Source organism: Zonotrichia albicollis, chromosome 13, assembly GCF_047830755.1.
Source record: "Zonotrichia albicollis isolate bZonAlb1 chromosome 13, bZonAlb1.hap1, whole genome shotgun sequence".
Taxonomy (NCBI): Eukaryota; Metazoa; Chordata; class Aves; order Passeriformes; family Passerellidae; genus Zonotrichia; species Zonotrichia albicollis.
The window spans coordinates 7,150,485-7,170,183 of record NC_133831.1 but is presented as its reverse complement, the minus strand read 5'-3'; the positions used below and the strand labels follow the sequence as shown (position 1 = coordinate 7,170,183).

Sequence of the window (19,699 nt, the reverse complement as noted above, 5' to 3'; positions counted from 1 at the left end):
GTCCCCTCACAATGTGTAATTTACCTCCCATACATTCTTCTCAAGCCCAGGCTGTATTTTGGATTTTGAGTCCCAGCTGGAGATAGTGCAGAACTATTCCCACACCCGAGTGCCAGTCAGTGTCTGAGTGAGCAGCAATGCCTTCTGTGGGGTTCCTGCCCTCTGCAAACAGGGTGATGAGGGCTGGGAGCACTTGGCTGCTGCCTCAGACCCCAAGGGCTGCAGGAGGCTGTGCCCTGCCCAGCTGGTGCTGAGCCTGCTGTGCCCTGGCCAGCCCAGCATACCCATCATCCTTCTTGCCCTTCCTCTTCAGCTTTGGGGAGGCCCGGGGGGATGCTTTGACTTTCCAATCCTTCACAGGCAGCCTCTGTGCTGATGCCTTGGCACCAAATCCACCTGATGTAGAAGCCAAGCTTGCAACTTCATCATCGTGGTCACTGCAAAGGAACAGCAAGGGAGAGGACATCACTCACCACACTGGACTGGGATGGATTCACACAGATCTTCACCCACACATGGCCAGAGTCAGCTACAGACACCGCCACCTAACCTTTCACAGTCACCTCAGGGCTCAGAACAGGCTGCTCTGCTTTGATCCAGGTCTGCTCAGGCTGAGCTCCAGTGCTGTGCAGCAAGGCTTGGAGGGTCCCTGCATTAGGGACAGCAGGGCCCAGGCAGCTGTAAAGTTGTAGGGAGGTGCTGTGTAAAGCACATCCCTACATCCTGTAGGAATGGGCCTTACACAGCACATCCCTACAGCTTTACAGACAGCAAGCACTGGACACAGAACACATTTCAACAACAGAGGAGGATCAGGTGAGCCTAAGGTGTCTGTGATCCTCAGTACCTTGGAGACTTTCCCCTGCTGAGCAGCCTCCAATACAGGCTGCAGGTTTCAGTCTGAATTGATGTGTGGATTGTGGACAATCCTCAGCTGTCAAACAGGGCTGAGCTTGTCAGGCACACAGAATATGCCCACAGAACTTCAGGGGGACTTATCAGGGAGGAAAGATATCAGAAGCAGGAAACTTACTCCTGAGGTATCCTTGCTACCTTATATAAGGCAAATGTTTGGAAACTGATCTCTTAATAGGTTTTTATTGGTAATTAAACCAATGCTTTTAGAAGCAGCACAATCAAACCTTTCCCTACAGAGAATAAACTGGAGAGGGCCCAGAGGCCAATCTTGAGATGAGCTGAAGTCACCAGAACATGAGGAAAGCTGGGCTGCAAACCCACATTAAGTCAGGAGACAAAGCAGAGACATTCACCCCACATGTGAAGGCTGGCTGGGGACAGAGGCACAAATACAGACTGAGCTGAGCCATGCAGGGTGAGAGAGGGGGCTGAGCACTCTGGTACCTTTGCTCTGCACTGGCATCCTGGCTGTCATGCTGCAGAAGGTGGTAGCTGTGTCGATGGTAGGAAGAACTCTTGTGCTTTTCTTCAACCTCATCCCTTGGGCTAGAGAGGGGAAAAAAGAGAATACCATCACAAAAGTCTCTTTCAACTTGGATATTCACTCTTTCCATGTCTCATGAGAGATCCTGATAGGAAGTCTGTAGCAAAAATCAACCCCACACTGATCCTACAGATCCAGGAAGAGGCAGTGCTGAGCAGAGGCACTAAGCACTTGAACTGGTCCATGTGCTTTTCTGGGGCCTCAAAAGGGGAGAAGCAGCTCAGCTATGCTTGAAGTAGATTTCCAAGAATTACCTCCCAACAGACATTCATACAAGAGAGGTAAGCCACTACTCAAACCTGGCACACACTTCCACGAACTTTGGGTTTGTTCTTCCTCATTTAATACTGATCACTGAAGCAAAAATCATCAGTGCTTCTTAGTTCCTTAAAGTGTCTGAGGAAGTGTGTGAATTTGATGGGTCAGCTCTAACAGACAGGATTGTAACAGTGCATCCAGTCTGAGTATCACAATGATTTTGAGAGCAAACTGCACGTGCTTCTAGGCTGCCAATTAGGTCTGCCTGAATGCAGCTTGCAGGAAGAACTTTACACAGAAGTGAGCACTTGTGAAATCTCTCACAGTCAGAGACAGCTGATCTGGCATTCTGATGTAACACATGCAGAAAAATTCAAAGGCAGAGTGGGATTGAGGGGAGTTGCAAACTCCTACAAATGTATTTTCTCAAGTTCATATTATGAGTCGAAGAAAAAAATATTGTGTAGAAACACAGTCTTAATGCCCTCCCAGAGGCATCAGATGGGACTGTTTCCTGAAACAGCATCCTCAGCTGTGGAGGCACAAGGTGAGGCCTTTTTTGCAACTCTGATGAGTGAACAGTCCAGGATTACCTGAGGGACAACACTGACCCTCTCAGCCTTCCAGTCCTGAAAATGAAGGTGTTTGCATGTTCACACGGTGCATTTAGCCCCAGCCTAAGTGGAATCTGGAGATGCCAGATGCCTCTTTCTGTTCTCATCCTACTCCAGGACAGGGACACTCATTCTGTGATGAAACCCAGCACTGCTCCAGCATAACAGATCACTCCTTCTAAGCAGCCTAAGTGATGCTGCACCATCCCTCATTCCTGCTCCACTGCCATTCATTTTCTTACTGCTAAAGTATTTCATGTATTTGTAACACTAGCTGCATAGAGCCAGTCCTAAAAGAGAGACATACAAGCAAACCTGACAATTATTTTGTCAATTGATTCAACAAAAGCCTGCATCACCTGGGGTAGAATGTAGCTTGTACTGGTTTGATTTCCAGAGCACACAAAAAGAATCTCTAGTCTCCATGTGAACACGAAGGCCAACAAAGAGGACTTTTCACCTTCTTAACAGAGATCATTTATACTGCAAAGGGTATCAGAGAGCAAAAGTGGTCAGAGGTGGCCTAGGAAGTTCAGGACACAGCACACAGGAATGCTTACTCATCAGATCCTTCAAGGGAAAGAGGGATGGAGAACTGCTCTGGATTAATCACAACATAAGAGCTTTTCACCAAGCTGCCAACTTGGCAATGCAAACAAACGGCCCCGTGCCAGACAAACCCAAGGATTACCTGTCTGCCATGCTGTTCCTGGTTTCCCGGGTTATGTCAGGGGCCGCCGGCCACGGCTGACTCACAACACTGTCAGAAGATGCATTTTCCTGAGTTAAAGCAGTCTCCAGTAACGATGGAGCATTCAGTCTGTCCACCTCCACTGGAGGCATGTCCAAAGAGTGGTGGCTGTGCTCGGAGTTGTGGCGGTTCCTGGGGGACAGCAGGTGCAGGGCAGAGGCGGCCGAGGCCATGCTGTCCGCGTGGTGCCCGGGCTCCAGCGCCTCCCCGGGCAGCGCGGGCGCCGCCGCCGCGAAGCTGCGCTGCAGCGTCTCGGAAGCAATCTCTGGGATATCCTGGGACATGGCTGTGGAAGCAGAGGAAATGACGTCTGGGGAGCGCTCACGGGTGGGAGAAGCCTGGGGCACCACCAAGGGCTCCACTTCCTGCAGTTCCAGTGCTAGAGAGGAGTTTCCTGGTGCCACCTACAAACAGAAATCAAACAAGAGGCTTCAGGATAATGTGGAGACACTCCAAGAACTCCTGGTGCCTTGCACTAACTGCCTCTGGAAACAGCCTGCTGCATCCTTTCCTCATGGGATTCCTTGGCTCCCACTCCATCAGACCAAAAACGGTCCCAGCACTTGTAGTGGACTTTGAGCTGGGCTAACAACACACTTAAGCCAATGCTAGTTTGAACTCCCTTTCAAAAGAAAATGTAACACTCATTCTACCCCCCTGCTCTGCTCCAGACTCCCTTCTCTTTGAAGGAGAACACTAGTTTTAACACTGAACATATCCTTGTTTCAATTTCAAGCTTTGGTCATGGTCTGTTCTATACTACACCTGAAAATTAAAATTTAGGGATAGGAAATCATGATTTCAGACTCATCAGATCAACAAGCAGGAATAAGCCTTTCCAGGTAGAACTGCAGCTTAACACAAAGGCTGCCCAGTTCCAGTCACTGGGATGGTGACAGCACAAGCTAGAGCTGTCCCTCTATTGCTGTATCTATAGCTGTATCTCTTTCAGAGACAGACTGTTCTACATATGGATAAATTCCACCAATGTGGCTGAGTAAACTGGACTGCACATCTGTGCCAGCAGCTGTGTTTTCCAAAGGGCACACACTGTCCCTGTTAACAACCAAATAAATGTAATTTCATAGAATCCTAGAAAGGTTTGGGTTGGAAAGGACCTTAAAGCTCATCTCGTTCCAACTCCACTGCCATAGGCAGGGACACCTTCCACTAGACCAGGTTGCTCAATGCCCCATCCAATCTGGCCTTGGGCACTTCCAGGGATTGGGAATCCACAACTTTCCTGGGAAGTCTATGCCAGTGCTTTACTACCCCCTGAGAAAAGAATTTCCTCCTAACATCTAACCTAAACCTCTCCTCTTCTAGCTTAAAATCATTCTCCCATGCCCTATCCCTGTCTGCCCATGCAAAAAGTCACTCTTTAAAGCACTAAAAGGCCACTCTGCTCCTCAGAGCCTTTTGTTCTCCAGGCTGAGCAATTTCAGCTTGTAGAGGCCCATAGAGAGGTTCCTTGGCCCATGAGAAGGAAGGGAGCAGCATTTGGAGCCTTACTGGAACAGGTGCCTTTGGTGTAAGCTTGTCAGGGAGGCCTGGGATAAGAACAGAGTGACTCCTGGGACTGGTCTGGAGACTGCTGCTGCTGCTGCTCAGCGTCAGGCTGGTGTCCAGCTGCATCTTGGGGCTCACTGTCAGGTCTTCTGAAGCTCTGCAGAAACAGACACCAGCAAATCAAGCAGCCCAAATAAATGACTGATCTGCATTGAACACTCGAGCTGAGGAGATGGGGTACAAAGATCAGTGCAGGAGCCCTTGCTCCTTCCATCATGGTCAGCTACTAGTCCCCGTACAGGCCAGAGAGACACCAGGTGGAAACAACAAAAAAAGAGAAAAAAGGGGCATAGCAATCCTTTAGAATTCGAGGGGTCAGTGAGAGAAGGGAGCAGTTGTATCTCCAGTGGGCACTGTACAGAGTACAGGGAGAAACACAACATTATAAGATGAGTCTCTCTCCTTTTCCCAACCCCCAGAAGTGAAGTTCTCCCCTGTTAAGCAGCCCAACCCACTGTCACACTGTAAGATTTTCCTACCAGTCCTAATTCTCTCCCTGTCCTTGGTGGCTGCAGAGTTCTCTTACCTGTAAACAATGGCCCTTTGGGAAAAGCATGGAGAGCAACAAAACTGAGCTGCAATAACAGAATCCCTATGAGGCACACACAAAACACTCTTGTTGGCCTCTAGATGACAACAGACACGTTCCAAGCTGCAACAGGGATGCAAACAGCTGCCTATACAGGGATGTTGGGACTCAGGCCAGTTTCTAACTCTGGTTACAATCTCCACTCCTGCAAGACATGCTACAGCTCTGTGCTATCCCAAAGGCCTGTACCAGTTCAGCTGCAGATGCATTATTTAACTCATGTGCTGCTCACCTGGGCAAAGAGGCATCTGTGACAGAAGTGCTGCTCATGGCTGTGACTGCAGTCAGGGAACTGACACTGCTGCCTGGAGAGACAGCGATCTGCAAGGAAACACAGCAGTCAGGAGGCCACAGAGGCCAACAACACAACTCAGCCTGAGGAAGAGACTCCTAGACAGTCTCTGGTGAAGAGGGAATAGAAAACATCCCCACAGGTTGGGTTGTTCTGCTAAAGTGCTCAGGTGCTGGACAAAGACAAATCACAAAACATCCCCATCATATGGCTGCTTTTACTGGGGAACTGCTGTCCCCAAAGTGACCTCACCAGTGCAGAGGCAGAGGGCTTATGGCAGAGAGTGGGGTACTCCAGAGGGGTCTCACAAGTCTGAACAGTTCCAACAGTCCCCTGATCATTTCAGATCTGCAATCCCACAGGATCCCATCAGCAGGATGTGCAGAAGTGGAATCTTTTCTTCCATTACAGTTATATCATATCCCCAAACAACATGTGCAAACCAGTAAGAGCAGTCTCCCAGCTCAGATACAGTTATTTAGCAAACCCATATTTCTACAAAGCACACCTACATCAGTGGCTTTGCAGTTAAACACAGCACTTACAACACAAGCTTAGGCCAGCTTAGCATTTTAGATGTGCCAACAGGTCCCTGCTCAGTCTGGCTACATGCAGAGTCTCCTGTGTGCCCTGCATTCAGCTAGCAGAGCTTATCACAGTCATTACAGCTGGAAAGGGTGTCCAAAAGTACCAAAATCCACCCCCATCCCTTACATCACCTTAACAGATCTCTGATTACCTGTTGAAGAGAAGTACTTGGTGTCATAAATGCATCTGGAGTCATCAGTTTGGGCTTGGCATCACTGGACAGGGACAGGAAGTCAGCTGGCACAGGCAGATCGGCGATGCGCCGCAGGTCCGGCTGGGAGCCGTGCACAGACTCCTTCTCAGAGCCCAGCCCCTCCGTGCCCAGATCAGCCATGTGGTCTGGAAAGGCTTCCAGGGAGAGGTACAAATCAGTCTGGAACTTCCCTCCAAAACTAAAGCTCTAATTCCACGAAGTATAAACTTGTGCCATTGCATGCCATGCTTGATTCCAAGAAGAACAAGTAAAAACCCTGCAAGATCCCAGCCAAAGCTTAGAGCAAAGCAAATCCTGCTTTCTCCTTATATGCCAGACTGGATTTTATCAGGCTTTGATAATAAAATGTCCAAGCTTCCTTTCTTCCCTAAAAGCAAGGCCAGTTGAACTGCCACATCCCAGAATGGTGAATGAGCTGAAAGAGCTCATCACAAACAGCCCAGCCCCCTCTACTCCCACAGCTCTGCTGTCACTCTGATCTCTTCCACCTGACAAGACAAACTTCAAGTTTCTTTTGCAAGTGCCAAATCACCCAGGAGGGTGAACTCAAGCATGCACAAAGCATTAGCACTCCTGGTGTAACACATCCCAAACTCCATACTCACAACCAGGGTCTAACCAGCTTCCTGCTCCACTGCTACTCCACATTCAGAACCCTTTATGCAATGACACCACTGCAGTACAAAAAGATACCCAAAACTCTCCTGCTCTCCCCACCAACAACTTTTAGAGACTCAGCAACACTGAAGACCAGTTAAACACACATGCTCACCAAATTCTTCATGAGAGCCATGGGCAGGCATGGAAGCACTTGTGTCAGGGCTGTGAAGAGGCTGGAATCTGATCTGCACATCCTGTAGGGCCCTAGAAAGAAACAAGCATCTCTGATCAGCTTAAGAACCACCAGGAGAAGACTCAAGGCATCATTAAGGCTCAGAAGATTTCTCTTCACTGAACTAATTCCCTTGGAAAACGCTTCAGTGTTTTCTGCCTGTCACAGAAGCAACAGAAGCTGATCCTCAGTCAGCCGTGTCACCCAGTTCTGCCACCCAGGGTATCTGAGATGTTTCCCAGCACTTGTGTGTGAGCATAACTCTGAAATCACTCATGGAAATAGAAGCTTGTCACACCATTCAGGGCTATCTCCTGTAAGGCCATACACACCACAGCCAGAAATGCCTATGGGGCCAAATAGCTTTTGTCATAGGCAAAAGTATTTAACTTAAATTTCTACAAGTCAGTGCAGGGTTAGGACAAACACAGACAGCTGCACACACATACTCACTTGGTGTGAACACAGAAGAGTTTTATCAGCACACCTGCTGCTGATTCAACAGCCCCAGTGCCCTGAGCACCTTCTGGAAAGAGACAGAAGTAAAATATGAAGTTGCATGGAAACTACACACAAAGTACTACAAAAGCATCACAGCAGGATGAACTGACAGCAAAGAACCAGCATGATACAGATTCTCTTTATCAATGATGTGGATGAGGGAATCAAGAGCACTCTCAGTAACTTTGCAGACAACTCCACAGAATATCCTGAGCTGGATGGGACCCATGAGGATCATTGAGTCCAACTCCTGGCCCTGCACAGAACACCCTAAGAATCACTGCATGTGCCTGGAAGAACTGTCCAAATGCTTCTTGAACTCAGACAGGCTCAGTGCTTCAATCACTGCCCCAGGGTACCTGTTCCTGTGCCCAACCAGCCTCTGGATGAAAAACTTTTTCCTGATATCCAACAAAAACCTCCACTGACTCAGCTTTATGCAATTTCCTTGAGTCCTGTCACTGGTCTTGAGATTGAAAAGATCAGTGCCTGCCTCTCGTGAGGATGCTGGAAGACTGCAAGGAGGTCTTCCCTCAGTCTCCTCCAGGCTGAACAGACCAAGTGACCTCAGCCACTCTCCATCCAGCTTCCACTTCACCATCCTCATGGCCCTCTTCTGGACACTCTCTAACAGCTTTGTGTTTTTTTAATATTGTGGTGCCCAAAACTGCACATGGGACTCAAGGCTGCACCACTGCAGAGCAGAGCAAGACAATCCCTTGACTGGCTGAGGATGCTGTGCACCACTTTAGGCAGGAGTGCTGATGTGCAGGAAGGAAGGAAGGGCCTACAGAGGGGTCTGGACAGGCTGGATTGAGGGGCTGAGGCCAATTGTGTGAGGTTCAACAAGGCCAAGTGCCAGGTCCTGTGCTTGGGCCACAACAACCCCCTGCAGCACCACTGGCTGAGCAGAGTGGCTGCAAAGCTGCCCAGGGGGAAAGGGCCGGTGGGTGCTGTTGAGAGCAGCTTAAAATGAGGCAGGATGTGCCAAGGTGGCCATTGGCATCCTGGCCTGTTTCACAACAGTGCCACCAGCAGGACCAGGGCAGTGACCAGGCCACACCCTGAATCCTGTGTTGCAATGCTTGACAATCCAGCTTAAGCCTAACACCCAATCTAAACCTCACTGGGTGCAACCTGAGGCTCTTTTCTCTTGTCTTGTTATTTGGAAGAAGTGACCAGCCTTTCACAGCAAAGTCAGAACAAGCCAGGAAAGAAATCCTGACCACACAGCAGCCAAATTGTGACACCTACCTACACTCAAGCTGTCAGTCTCCTCCTCTGCCGGGAGCACCTCAGTGTGCCGCAGCCGGCAGCGGCTCACGGCCTGGATGCCAAAGCTCAGCACTGGGTGGGTCAGGAGGAACTCTGAGATGGAGCTGAAGTAAGCTTTGCCCTCCTCCTGGTTCTGCATCAACTCCATCACATACAATACCTGGAATTGGTAAATCAGAGCTTTCAGAGCAGACCATGCACAAGTGTGGGGACTACAGAGCTGAGCATGCAAAACAGATTGGGAACAAGGGAAATAATGTGAGGAATAAAACCTGGACCTTGAAATTTGAAATGGAACACTCAAGGGAACCACAAGCACCACACTCTTAAGGGAGTCAATGTTGATCAAGAACTCTGTCCTACCATGCCAGACACAAGTATCTCCAGCTGAGAGCTTTACAAAGGGTGAGAAATAATCCTTAAGGCTCCTCAGCATTACTCAGCTGAACTGCTGCCCTTTTTCATCAAACAGTGAAATTGCTGAGTCAACTTCTGCATTTTTATCTACTAACATGCAAATCCCAGACCTAGGCAGCAGAACCAGTCACACACAAGGCCAATTCTGCTTCAGCTACCATTTCCCACAGGCAGCAACAAAATGAACTACTTACTTTCCTCTGCACATCACTCAGTATCAGATACTCAGCTGAGAGGTCCAGGCAGACTTTCAGGCTGGGAGGAATATTCATGGAGCTGAAGATGTCAGGGGAAAAACTACATATACAAATAAGAGGGAAGGGGTGCAGACAAAAAGGTAGATTAGCCCAACCAGCATGATTGCTATGAAACTGCACTAATTACCAAAACTCCCACAGAACCTTAAGGAGTTTACAGCCCTATTACAGTGCAACCACCCACTAGAACAGAAACTCCCTTGCTGAAATCAATGCTGACATCAGCTAAGAAAGTAGCTGGGAGATGGCATGATAGGATCAAGTTATGGATTCTGAACATTGAAATGGAAGATGACAGTCATTACTCAACATGTTTACATGTTTCACATTCATAGGAGTACAAGAGTCAATGCTGCAGATTTAAAACCAAAAATCCACCAAATCAAAATAACCCTTCCACAAGTTTTGTACCTTCTGTAGTGTGAGTTGGAAAAAGCAGCACTTGGCTCTACATCATTTCTTCTCATTTAAAGAGGGAAAATCCAAAGTGGCCTTAAGCATGTGTGTGGTAAGAAAGGCCATGATCCACCAACAGAAAAATAAAATCAGGGAACCTAAGTTGAGTCAAGGGATGGATTAAAGCACAATTTCAATTTCTGGGCCTAGACAGCTCAACATTTAAACCTTGGATAATTTCTTAAGCTCTATCAACATAGCAGCTTCTCAAAACTTAAACAGAAAAAGCACTAATAGGAGAAGAGCCTAGATTGGTTATTGAATATCTAAAATCTCCAGAGAAGAAAACACTCAAGGTGTGCAGTTCTGTTGTGCAATCTCCCCTCATGCTACAGCTATGTCTATGCTTTACAGAACAAGGCAAAGACAACAGATCTTGGTAACACAAATAATAAAAGTATAAACTTCCCTGGCCCTGCCTAAGCTTGACCTGACAGTCTGCCAGAGCTGAGAGCTTCCAACAACAGGTTGGAATGGCCAAGGAGTAGAATCCATGGGACATCAGGGATCACCTTTGCAAATCCAGTGCCCTTAAATGCCAGCCTTCAGGGGCATCCAGGCACACGTACCGAACAGTCTGCAGACAGGTCCAGGACACCGTGCACCACATCTTCAGCTCTCTGTTCTGCTCGGCTCCTGTGATGAGAAACCTCCAGAAGGGAACTCTGCAGGCACAACAGATCCAAATTCTCTTAAAGAAGATTGATCCTTCCCAGAAAAGCTCCTCACAAGCTGCCCATGGCTGATTTTGCCCAACCGTGGTTTAAAGTTCCCAGAAAGTTTCTGCTCTGAGGCAGACTAGAAACCACTACACCTCTCAGAAACCTTAAGGCCACAACTGAAGAAACAATAACAATAAAAGCTATATTTTCAGCAATGGGCAGTTGAAATCTGGAGGACTAACAGGCCGTTTAAGACTGACCATGCCACAAACCTGAGAGGATTCAGGTTTTTTTAAATTCTCAATTTAGAATTCTCATTACTTTCATGAAATTGGCACTATGATTAAGGTCACTTTAGGTTGTGCTTCAGAGTCTTATTTATTTCTCCATCACTAAAAAATTGACTAAGGACTTGCTCCTGCTACAAAGCCAAAATTTTAAAGTATTATTCAGTTACAAGGAACTTTCAAGGCAAGGCATTTAGAAAACAATGCTGAGATTTAATATTTCAAGGACAGGATTGGGGACTTACTCTGGGTCTTGTTTTTTATGGTTGTCACAAAAGAGCAGGCAGGAAAGAGGTTTACCATCATGGGGTTTCCACTCATGAAGACACCTAAGAATAAATCAGAGAAAACATCCAAGTGTGAAGGGAGTGGTAAATGAGGAGGATGCTGAACACACAACTCCTTGTCCAGAAGCCACAAATGATTACTGACTTGTAGCTCTCCTTTTTTAAAATAAGGAGATCACAAAGACAAATATTGTCACCAACAAATAAATAAAATCCCATGCTGTCATTTGGTCTGGTGTCTTAACAAAAATACAATGCAAAAAGAAGTCAGCATTGAGAAGAACAGCTCAGAGCAGCTTCCTGCATTTACACAGACAGTGCAAAAGAGTTTGACTACAGCTTGTGCAAAGCACAGAACTCCTGTTTCCAGACACAGCTCTCTGCTTTTTCCATAAGCCTGTGATATTCAGTGGTGCAATTGTTCAGCAACAAATTACAAACACTTATGCTGTATCTTTATAATGTCCTGAGAATGACCATCACAGGTAATTCTGTATCAAGGAAATTCTCCCAGAGAAAATGCTGCTGCTCTCTGTTCCAAGATCCTTCATTTCCCAATTCTCCAGTTACCTTGGCTCATCCTGTCCCTCAATATAGATCTGCCAGAATTTTACAAAACCATCATGGCTTGCTGTGGCCAACACAGTTCCATCTGGAGAAAGTGCTCCCTCGCTCAGGCACTACACAGAGGGGGGAAAAGAGACACAGAAAAGTAATTATAGCTTTTCTTACTTTACAAGAAGAAATGGCTCTATCTTCAAGCAAGAATTTGACTAACAATCTGACAGTAGGGAAGGCCAGAGTGATTTTTAACAGAAGCTGGTAGCTTCTAACACAAAGCCTTTTAACCCTTCACAGAACAATTGACAGGCATCCTCTTTCTTGGTCATAATAAACCATCACATTTTCCAGACAGCAAATTCAAGTACAAGGGATTCTGTTGCCACTGCTCTTACTGTTATTCATGTTACAAATAGAGCTCATTTTGGTTTGGGCTCTTCTGGCTTTTACAATTATAATTACCTCACAACTGTTTTTTTTACAACCAACTGTCCTAAGAACTGCAGTTCCTGAGACCCTATAACCCAAAGAAAACCCAAAGAACCCAAGTTTGTACCGTGCTGTGGCCTTTCACCACAATGAAGCCTTCTTTGATGTCAGGCACTTCCACTGGCCAGGAGCTGTTGTTGGTTCGGATGATGTCCAAGTCCCACACCTCTGCCTGGAAAACAAACATGCAGACACACAGGTTTATTTTTATAACCACTGGTTTGATCCAGAGAACTTCCTAGATCCTTATCTTATGGCCTGACACACCAGCCCAATGGAAGTGTGTGACACACACCTTCCCATTTCCACACAATTTGGCCATTCAATCCTGGCACTGTACATAACACAGGGAATTGCTCTTGGCATTTGGAGCTGCTGCCCACCAAGCCCCTCCCTCGGGTACTGGCTCAGCCTGAACAGACAAGTGAGGTCTCTGTTTCAAGTGATCCTTGGCATCTGATGGTGAGCAGAAATTCCCTTTCCATCCTCCTGAGGATGGCCCAGAGAATGATCTCTCCTGGGAAGAGAGGACCCCAACATCTCACAGGAGGATCCCCAACACGGACTAGACAGGAGCCTTAACAACTTCACTGCAAAGTCAGCTCTCTCCCCCATTAAATTCTCTCCTAATGAGAAGTTAGGACAATGTTTCCAAGCAGATTTTCCTTACCCTGTCCTCGTGCAGCAATGCCAGGGTCTGGCTGCCCTCCTCGCCGCTCTCCTCGCTGTCGTCGGGGATGAAGGGGCACCAGATGATTCTCCGGAAGGTGTTCAGGGGGGTGTTGTCAGGCCTCTTGATGTTAACCAGGATCTCCTCTCTGATCACCAGGGTTAAGAAATGCAACATTCTGCCTCTGCTACTAATGCCCAGCAATAAACTGTTCAGTACTAATGCCCAGCAATAAACTGTTCAGGTTTGGTCTGCTGTTTTAATACTGTTAAACCTCAAGGGGTTTTGGGCCATCAATTCAAAAAGGAAGCAGGTAAAGGGATTCTGCTGAGAAAGCAGCCAAGCTAGAGTTTCTTCACTGACAGAAGAGCTCCAGCTTACAAAAGTTTATAGGTTCTCACAATTTTCTCTTGCAGGCTGCAGTGACAGGATGAGCACAACAAGGGCACACAGCCACATCTGAATGTGCAATCCATCAGACAGCTAATGATTAGATGATTTGTTAGCATTGCAACACTACCAGAGAAAGACAGAAGAGCTACCACACTCCCCCAGCTGAGTGCTTGAGTGCACCACCACAAATCAGGGCTTCAACAACTACCACCACCTTTGCTCCAGTTGCTTTTGAAATGATGGTGCACAATTAAAATTAAAAAGCTACACTCTGAGGTGACATGCCTCAGTGTTTCCCAGAAGCACTGAGCAATCACTCCTAGCAATTAAATGAAAATATTTAGGGTAATGAACACTGAAAATAAATTTCAGGGCCACTAAAAGGATGACAGGTTTGGAAAGAAGATAGTGAGTGGATGGGATGTATTATATCCTCTTCCCAAGAGAAGAACTGAGGAAAAGAGGTAGAACCAGACAAGACAAACCTCTGTCACACACTTGAGGTGACACTGTCCACACCCAAGCTGCTACAGACTGACACTTCTCACTGCCTACTTTGCCAGGACCAGGAGCACTGAGGTGCTCCTAGAATCTCAAGCATTGCTATATCAAGTAATGACTGTGCTGAATGCAGGTAAAAGTTGACAGATTTCATCCTCTAGAAGGGGCATAACTATCAATCTTTCCCCTGCAAGCTGCAATTCTGCAAAGGCCACAAAATCAAAGGGTAATGTTGGGGTTGCATTCACATCTATCACTACACAGAGGCTGACAGGAGGTGTATTTGGACAAGATACTGGATTTTTTCTTTATCCATGGCCAGGCGCCAGACAAAAAGGTTGCCAGCCTCGTCCAGGCAGGCCAGCTGGTTGGAGTTGAGGTGAGCAAAGGCCAGGTCTGCCACACCTCCCGTGAATCCCTTCAGCAAGGTCCGCTCAGCAGTGCTCACACTCAACACCCGCACCATGGCAGAGCCATTGCTGGCAGCTGTGAGACACACAGAGGAAAAAGTCACCATTCATGTAAAAGTCACCATTCATGTCTCTGGTTTCTCTGCATAATTCTCATAAACTCCCCCTAACTCTCATAAACTTCTCATAATTCCCAGGATTATCCTCATTAAATGCTGCAATTAAAAGCCAGGCCTGAACCTTCATCCTGAGCTTGCCACGCTTCCAAGACTGACCTCCAGTGACTATGAATTAATTTTGTTTGCAATTTAATTTTCAGTTGGTTTTAATTAAATTCAATTAAATTTTCAGTTTAATTTTTCATGGAGTAAAGGAATCACTGAGAGGCAGATAGCTCAGATACATGTTCTGTAAGGGGAACCAAAAGGCATGAACATTCACCCTGCAGAAAGCCCTGCTTTTTGGCTTGCATGACTGAAAAGAAGATGCTTCATAACATGAGACCGCTAAGCAAAGTTTCCAGCTTCCCTTTTCAGACAGACACCAATCCCTACAAAGCAGACATTCTTACAGAGATCATGGTGCTTTCACTTCCTGATGCCCATGCCAGCCCTAGCAAACCACTCAGCTTCCCAGTGTTACTACACCCAAGCTTTTAAAATACTTTTAAAAGGGTGAGACATCCTTAAGCTACTCTAAAATAACCTCAGCTAGAAAAAAACACAAGAGCAGAGTAGCAGGTTTCATCAAAGACCAGATAAACTGGTGTGAGAACTAAGAATAAAGAGACACAGACACTCTGTGCATCTATGAGAGCAGAAAGAGACATTGTAGATAAATAAGTGTTCATTTCATAGAACTCTTAAGGTTGGAAAACACCTTTAATATCATCATGTCCAACCAGCACAACCCTCATGTTCACTGCTAAACCATGTCCTCAAGTGCCATCTCTATGTGGTTTTGAACCCTTCCAGGAATAGTGACTTCACCACTTCCCTGGGCAGGGCAGTTTCAACGTTTTAATTTTTCCTAATATCTAATTTAAACCTTCCCTGGCACAACTCGAGACTGTTTCCTCTCATCTTGCCACTTTCTTTCCCATATGCTGTGAAACAATCTTTCCCCGTGTTCTGCTTTCCTCTCTCTATTGCACAAGGCACTGCATCTGCTCTTTGGTTCCTCAAAATTTACCCTTAAACTCAAGTCTAAATTTGTGCAAAAAAATCCATCACAAACACTTATCTGCTCAAATTGCCATGGGGCTGTTTCTGTGCTTGTTTGCTGTAGAAATATTTAATTAGAGGAATATGAACATCAGCTCTCCAGTAAAACCAATGTAGTCCTTCAACTTTTCCTACATCCCCACTGAGTCCTTCTCTTGTATTTCTAACTCCCACATAACAAACTCTTCTCTCCACCATTGTTTATATTCTCTCTACAACAACACTCTGATCTGGATATTTCAAGGTATGTTTCAATTAGTGTCAGTTATGTTGTTCTGATGTAAACTCTGCCTTTGTTACTGATACACAGAGCAAAAGAATACAAATCACGTCCAAGACAAGAAGGTAACTCACCTCTAATGGCATAAGCCAGGTAAGAGTTGGAGACAGCTATCAGATTGCCATAATAGTACTTCTGCTCCCAGTCATATCTAGCAACAGGCTGTATTTTCACCTGTTCAGAAGAAAGAACACAAAACATGAGAAATGTCTAGAATTATCTTTTCCATCTTTGTGATCCCTTAGTTTGCTGCATACTGAGGAACAAACTGGAACAGAAAATGGAAAAACACAAAATGGAAAATTAAGGAACAAAGTGGAAAAGGGCTGAGTGGATCAAGACCAGATGTCTCTCTCCTCATCATCAGCATTTGTTCTGAGCATGGCTTAGTTCTCTGCTCAGCACCAGCTCTAATTTCAGCATATTGGTTCTTGCAGCTCTGACCTGCTGGCCAGAGCTCTCAGCAGGACTGACGCCAGCAGAACAGCCAGGGAATCCCTCCCTTCAGGGTGCAGGGAGGAAACAAGCAGCAGAAAAATCATGTTTGTGGAGAAAGGACACTTCCCAGGAACCTACAGCTTAGATCATGAACTTCTGAAAATGAGAAGATAACTCAGCCAGACCCTGGAATATCAGAAACAATCAGTTACAAGATACTGCTCCAACTTTTTCTCCTTGTTAAAGTCTTTGACAAACTTCTACCTCATTACAAACTCCTATGACACAAGAAAGAAGATATTTATTTCTGTTTAAAAATATTCAAGCATGAGCTGATGTGACTAAAAAAGAGACAGACCATGCTTTCTCTTGCTCCTTACCTTGTTACTCCCTCTGGCCTTACTGGTGATGCTGGAATCACTGCTGGCCACTACCTCCACATCTTTTGCTGATATCACTAAGCACGTGGAGCTGTCATCACCAGAAAGGCAGCTTTAAAAGAAAAACAAAGGGGGGAAAAAAAATCAGACCGGACTCACAGGAACAGAATATTTAACAATTTATGTTGAATTCATAATTTTAATAGCAACATAGCAGGATTTGTGCATCTAAGAGCTTGAGCTGAACAAGTGAAGACAAAACTCTTCTCAGCTGAGTCTCCCTTCCCTGTGTGTCCAAGGTTTGAGAGTCAAACATCTGCTTTGTTCAGCCTAAAAACCTTCAGCTCATTTCAGCTGAGCACAGACCTACATTTGATTCACATCCCCAGCACTGGAAGGTGTGAAGAAACCAAAACCAACCAGCTGAACATCATCAACAAAACAGTGCACACTGCTCGTGGTTCTCATGGCATCCTCTTTCAAAACCATGACCAGAGAACCCAAGCAGAAGCTACTTCCATGCTCTGCAACACCTCAGGTGTTGGGGCTCCTGCTGAACATCTACAGGGGAACCACAAGTTTCAACCAGAGCCCTCATGATTTACATTCACTCTGATCTGCAATTTTCACCTTGTACAGTCCTGTTTCCCTTCTCTGAACAACTCTGCAGGTATTCTTCAGTTCCTGAGATGCAAGGATGGCAGACTCCATGCATCAGCCTCACAAAAGCTACAAAAGCTCTAACCAAGAGCACTGACTCACAATTGCCACCTGAACTGAACACAAAACCCATTGTCAGACTCCCAGCATGCATCTCCACGCTCCGGAGAACTGAATTTGAGCTGTTTTCTGTTCCCCCTCAGCATTTCTTTGGCAAGACTTACATGACTTGCTTGTCCTGCAGGGCTCCTAGGGAGATGCTGCGATGCACAGGCTTGGCCAGAGCAGCCCCATCCCCGCTCCCAAGGGGGTCAGGCACCAGCAGCCCATTCAGGTCCCCGTTGTACGAATTCGATGGCCTCTGGTTCTCATTCACCGAACCTGAGGAAAAGCAACACCAGCTGTGCCCAATGTGCATTTAAAATAAACAGCACTGTGTGAAATACACCACCTCCAGGTGCTTTTTGTCAGCCTCTGTGGGTCTGTCAGGTAGAATAAGCTGAATTAACTGGGACAAGTGCTCTACAAAAAAAATAAGAGACCTCCTATGTGATGACAAACTCACCTCCACACATCTGAGTGAAATACTTCATTCTCCTTCACAAGCAAATCAGAGAAACTTCAAAGAAATTGTTTCAAGGAACTTAACCTGGCTCAAGGAGCAAATAGCTTTAGATCAGAAAGACTAAGCTGGTAATTCAGGTTTACTGAATCAAGTGCCAGACCAAAAGGTTCTTAACAAGTCACTTCTAACCCTCAGGCTGCAGAGAGACCTCTGAAGTCCAGGAGCACAGGCATCAGCTGCAACATTTGGGGCTGGCTGGAAACAATACATTTGTTACTTTCCAAAACTGGCTTCTAACCGTGAGACCTGGAAGTCCAGGTGTTTAGGTAATTTTCCTAGGAAACTCTGCAGCTGTGCTTTTGGGATTCCCATATTTTTCCCTTGATTGAACAATCACAGAGAAGTTTATAGCACTCAAATTTTGTGTAAAGCAGCCATTTGTTCAGAGCCCCAGCTGTGCTTTGAAGAGTGTGTATGCCCTGACTTTGCACATCTGGCCTAGCACCAGGTACTTGGTGGCTTCCATGCCTTCTGAAGGCTTTAGGAGGGGACAGGTGGGTGAAGGAGACTCTTCTTCACCAGCAAGGCAAATATTTGACAACTCCCACTGGAGAGCAGAGTCCCCCCATCTGCACCCCCACATCAGCACACCAAGGAAAAGCCGCCTGTCTCAACGAATCCTGGCTGGAAATTTTCACTGGTTTTGAAACCCGAAATTTCGTATACTGTTGCCAGGTAACAACTGCTGCGGAGCTCTTGCAAAATGGCTGCTCCCAGCACCAGAACTCCCCATCTCTGGCACATGGAACAAACCCAAACATGACTGTGGGCAAGAGGCAGATCCTTCCAAAGTGAGACAACCTTTCTGCTACTGAATAGGCTTCAACAGCTCAGGGTGAGTGCTGCTGCCCAAAACACAACTGCAATTATTCATCTGCCAAAAGGGTATTTTAAAGCTTGCCTGTTTATGAAGAGTCACAGAAGTGTGCAGTGACAGGGTACCCCAATGCAGGGACAATTTGGGCACCCACCTCAGTGTAGAAAAAGCAGCAGCACTCACACAGCACAAGGAAATTCAGGCAAGGGAATGTGATCCAGCACCTCCCACTGGTGCTGTGCTTGCTGTCACAGGATTAAGATGTGCCCCTTATTCCTACAGCATGTGGTGGGTGCTTGTCCAGTTGCAGCTACTTCCACTGACAGCACTTGATCCTTTGTGACCAAAGGCAGGAAAATATTCCCTACAGGAAAAGCATCCAGTCTCCCAGAGAAAGATGATCCGTGCTTTGCCCTTTTGCAGCCACAGCAAAGCCTCATGTAAGTACTGCTGCTTTTTTACACACAGCAGCACAGTGATGTTTGCCCCATGGGAAAAAGGGAGGGAGAAACACTCTCCAGAGGCTGATGGCCCAACATCAGCTCACCAAGTTCAGGAAGGGGCATAGCTCAGTCTGTGTTAGGGGAAGCCAGACAAGCACAGGTGCTGCCTGTGCACAGTCCTGGAGGCATAAAAGAAGGGAAGAGGCTCTATTTGGTAAGAACATGAACTAAACCAAAAGGTTAAGCCAGACTGGTAGATCAAGGTCTCAAAGGGAAAGGAGGGTGTTTGTGTTCATTACCTTTCCAAAGAGCAGGAGCAGTCAGAGCTGAGACTGAACCATTCCTGCTCCCACCATCAGCTGCACCAGGAGAGGCCAGCCTGTACTGAACACTGCCCTGATACAGCACGAGCAGGGTGAGCCCACGTAACACCTGCTCAGCAGCAGAGATCCCTGCATGGAGGGAAGGATCCTGCCCACCACCAGCAGGGATGCTCCT

At 46.6% G+C, this 19,699-nt stretch overlaps 1 protein-coding gene across 1 annotated transcript in view; it reads right to left on the bottom strand.

Moving 5' to 3' along the window:
- The window catches only part of EDC4 (enhancer of mRNA decapping 4), a 33,233-nt gene that overhangs the window by 11,376 nt on the left and 2,158 nt on the right, over window positions 1-19,699 (bottom strand). Inside the window, exons 2-20 of the mRNA XM_005489892.4 lie at window positions 17,541-17,697; window positions 16,657-16,768; window positions 15,913-16,012; window positions 14,222-14,411; window positions 13,032-13,179; window positions 12,429-12,533; window positions 11,882-11,991; window positions 11,270-11,353; window positions 10,645-10,740; window positions 9,557-9,659; window positions 8,925-9,105; window positions 7,623-7,695; window positions 7,110-7,201; window positions 6,275-6,471; window positions 5,476-5,564; window positions 4,598-4,751; window positions 3,026-3,489; window positions 1,363-1,464; window positions 285-437 (exon numbers count right to left, since the gene is read on the bottom strand). Coding sequence (XP_005489949.2) covers window positions 285-437; window positions 1,363-1,464; window positions 3,026-3,489; window positions 4,598-4,751; window positions 5,476-5,564; window positions 6,275-6,471; window positions 7,110-7,201; window positions 7,623-7,695; window positions 8,925-9,105; window positions 9,557-9,659; window positions 10,645-10,740; window positions 11,270-11,353; window positions 11,882-11,991; window positions 12,429-12,533; window positions 13,032-13,179; window positions 14,222-14,411; window positions 15,913-16,012; window positions 16,657-16,768; window positions 17,541-17,697 — 2,710 coding nt within the window. The remainder of the gene's footprint in view (window positions 1-284; window positions 438-1,362; window positions 1,465-3,025; window positions 3,490-4,597; window positions 4,752-5,475; window positions 5,565-6,274; window positions 6,472-7,109; window positions 7,202-7,622; window positions 7,696-8,924; window positions 9,106-9,556; window positions 9,660-10,644; window positions 10,741-11,269; window positions 11,354-11,881; window positions 11,992-12,428; window positions 12,534-13,031; window positions 13,180-14,221; window positions 14,412-15,912; window positions 16,013-16,656; window positions 16,769-17,540; window positions 17,698-19,699) is intronic.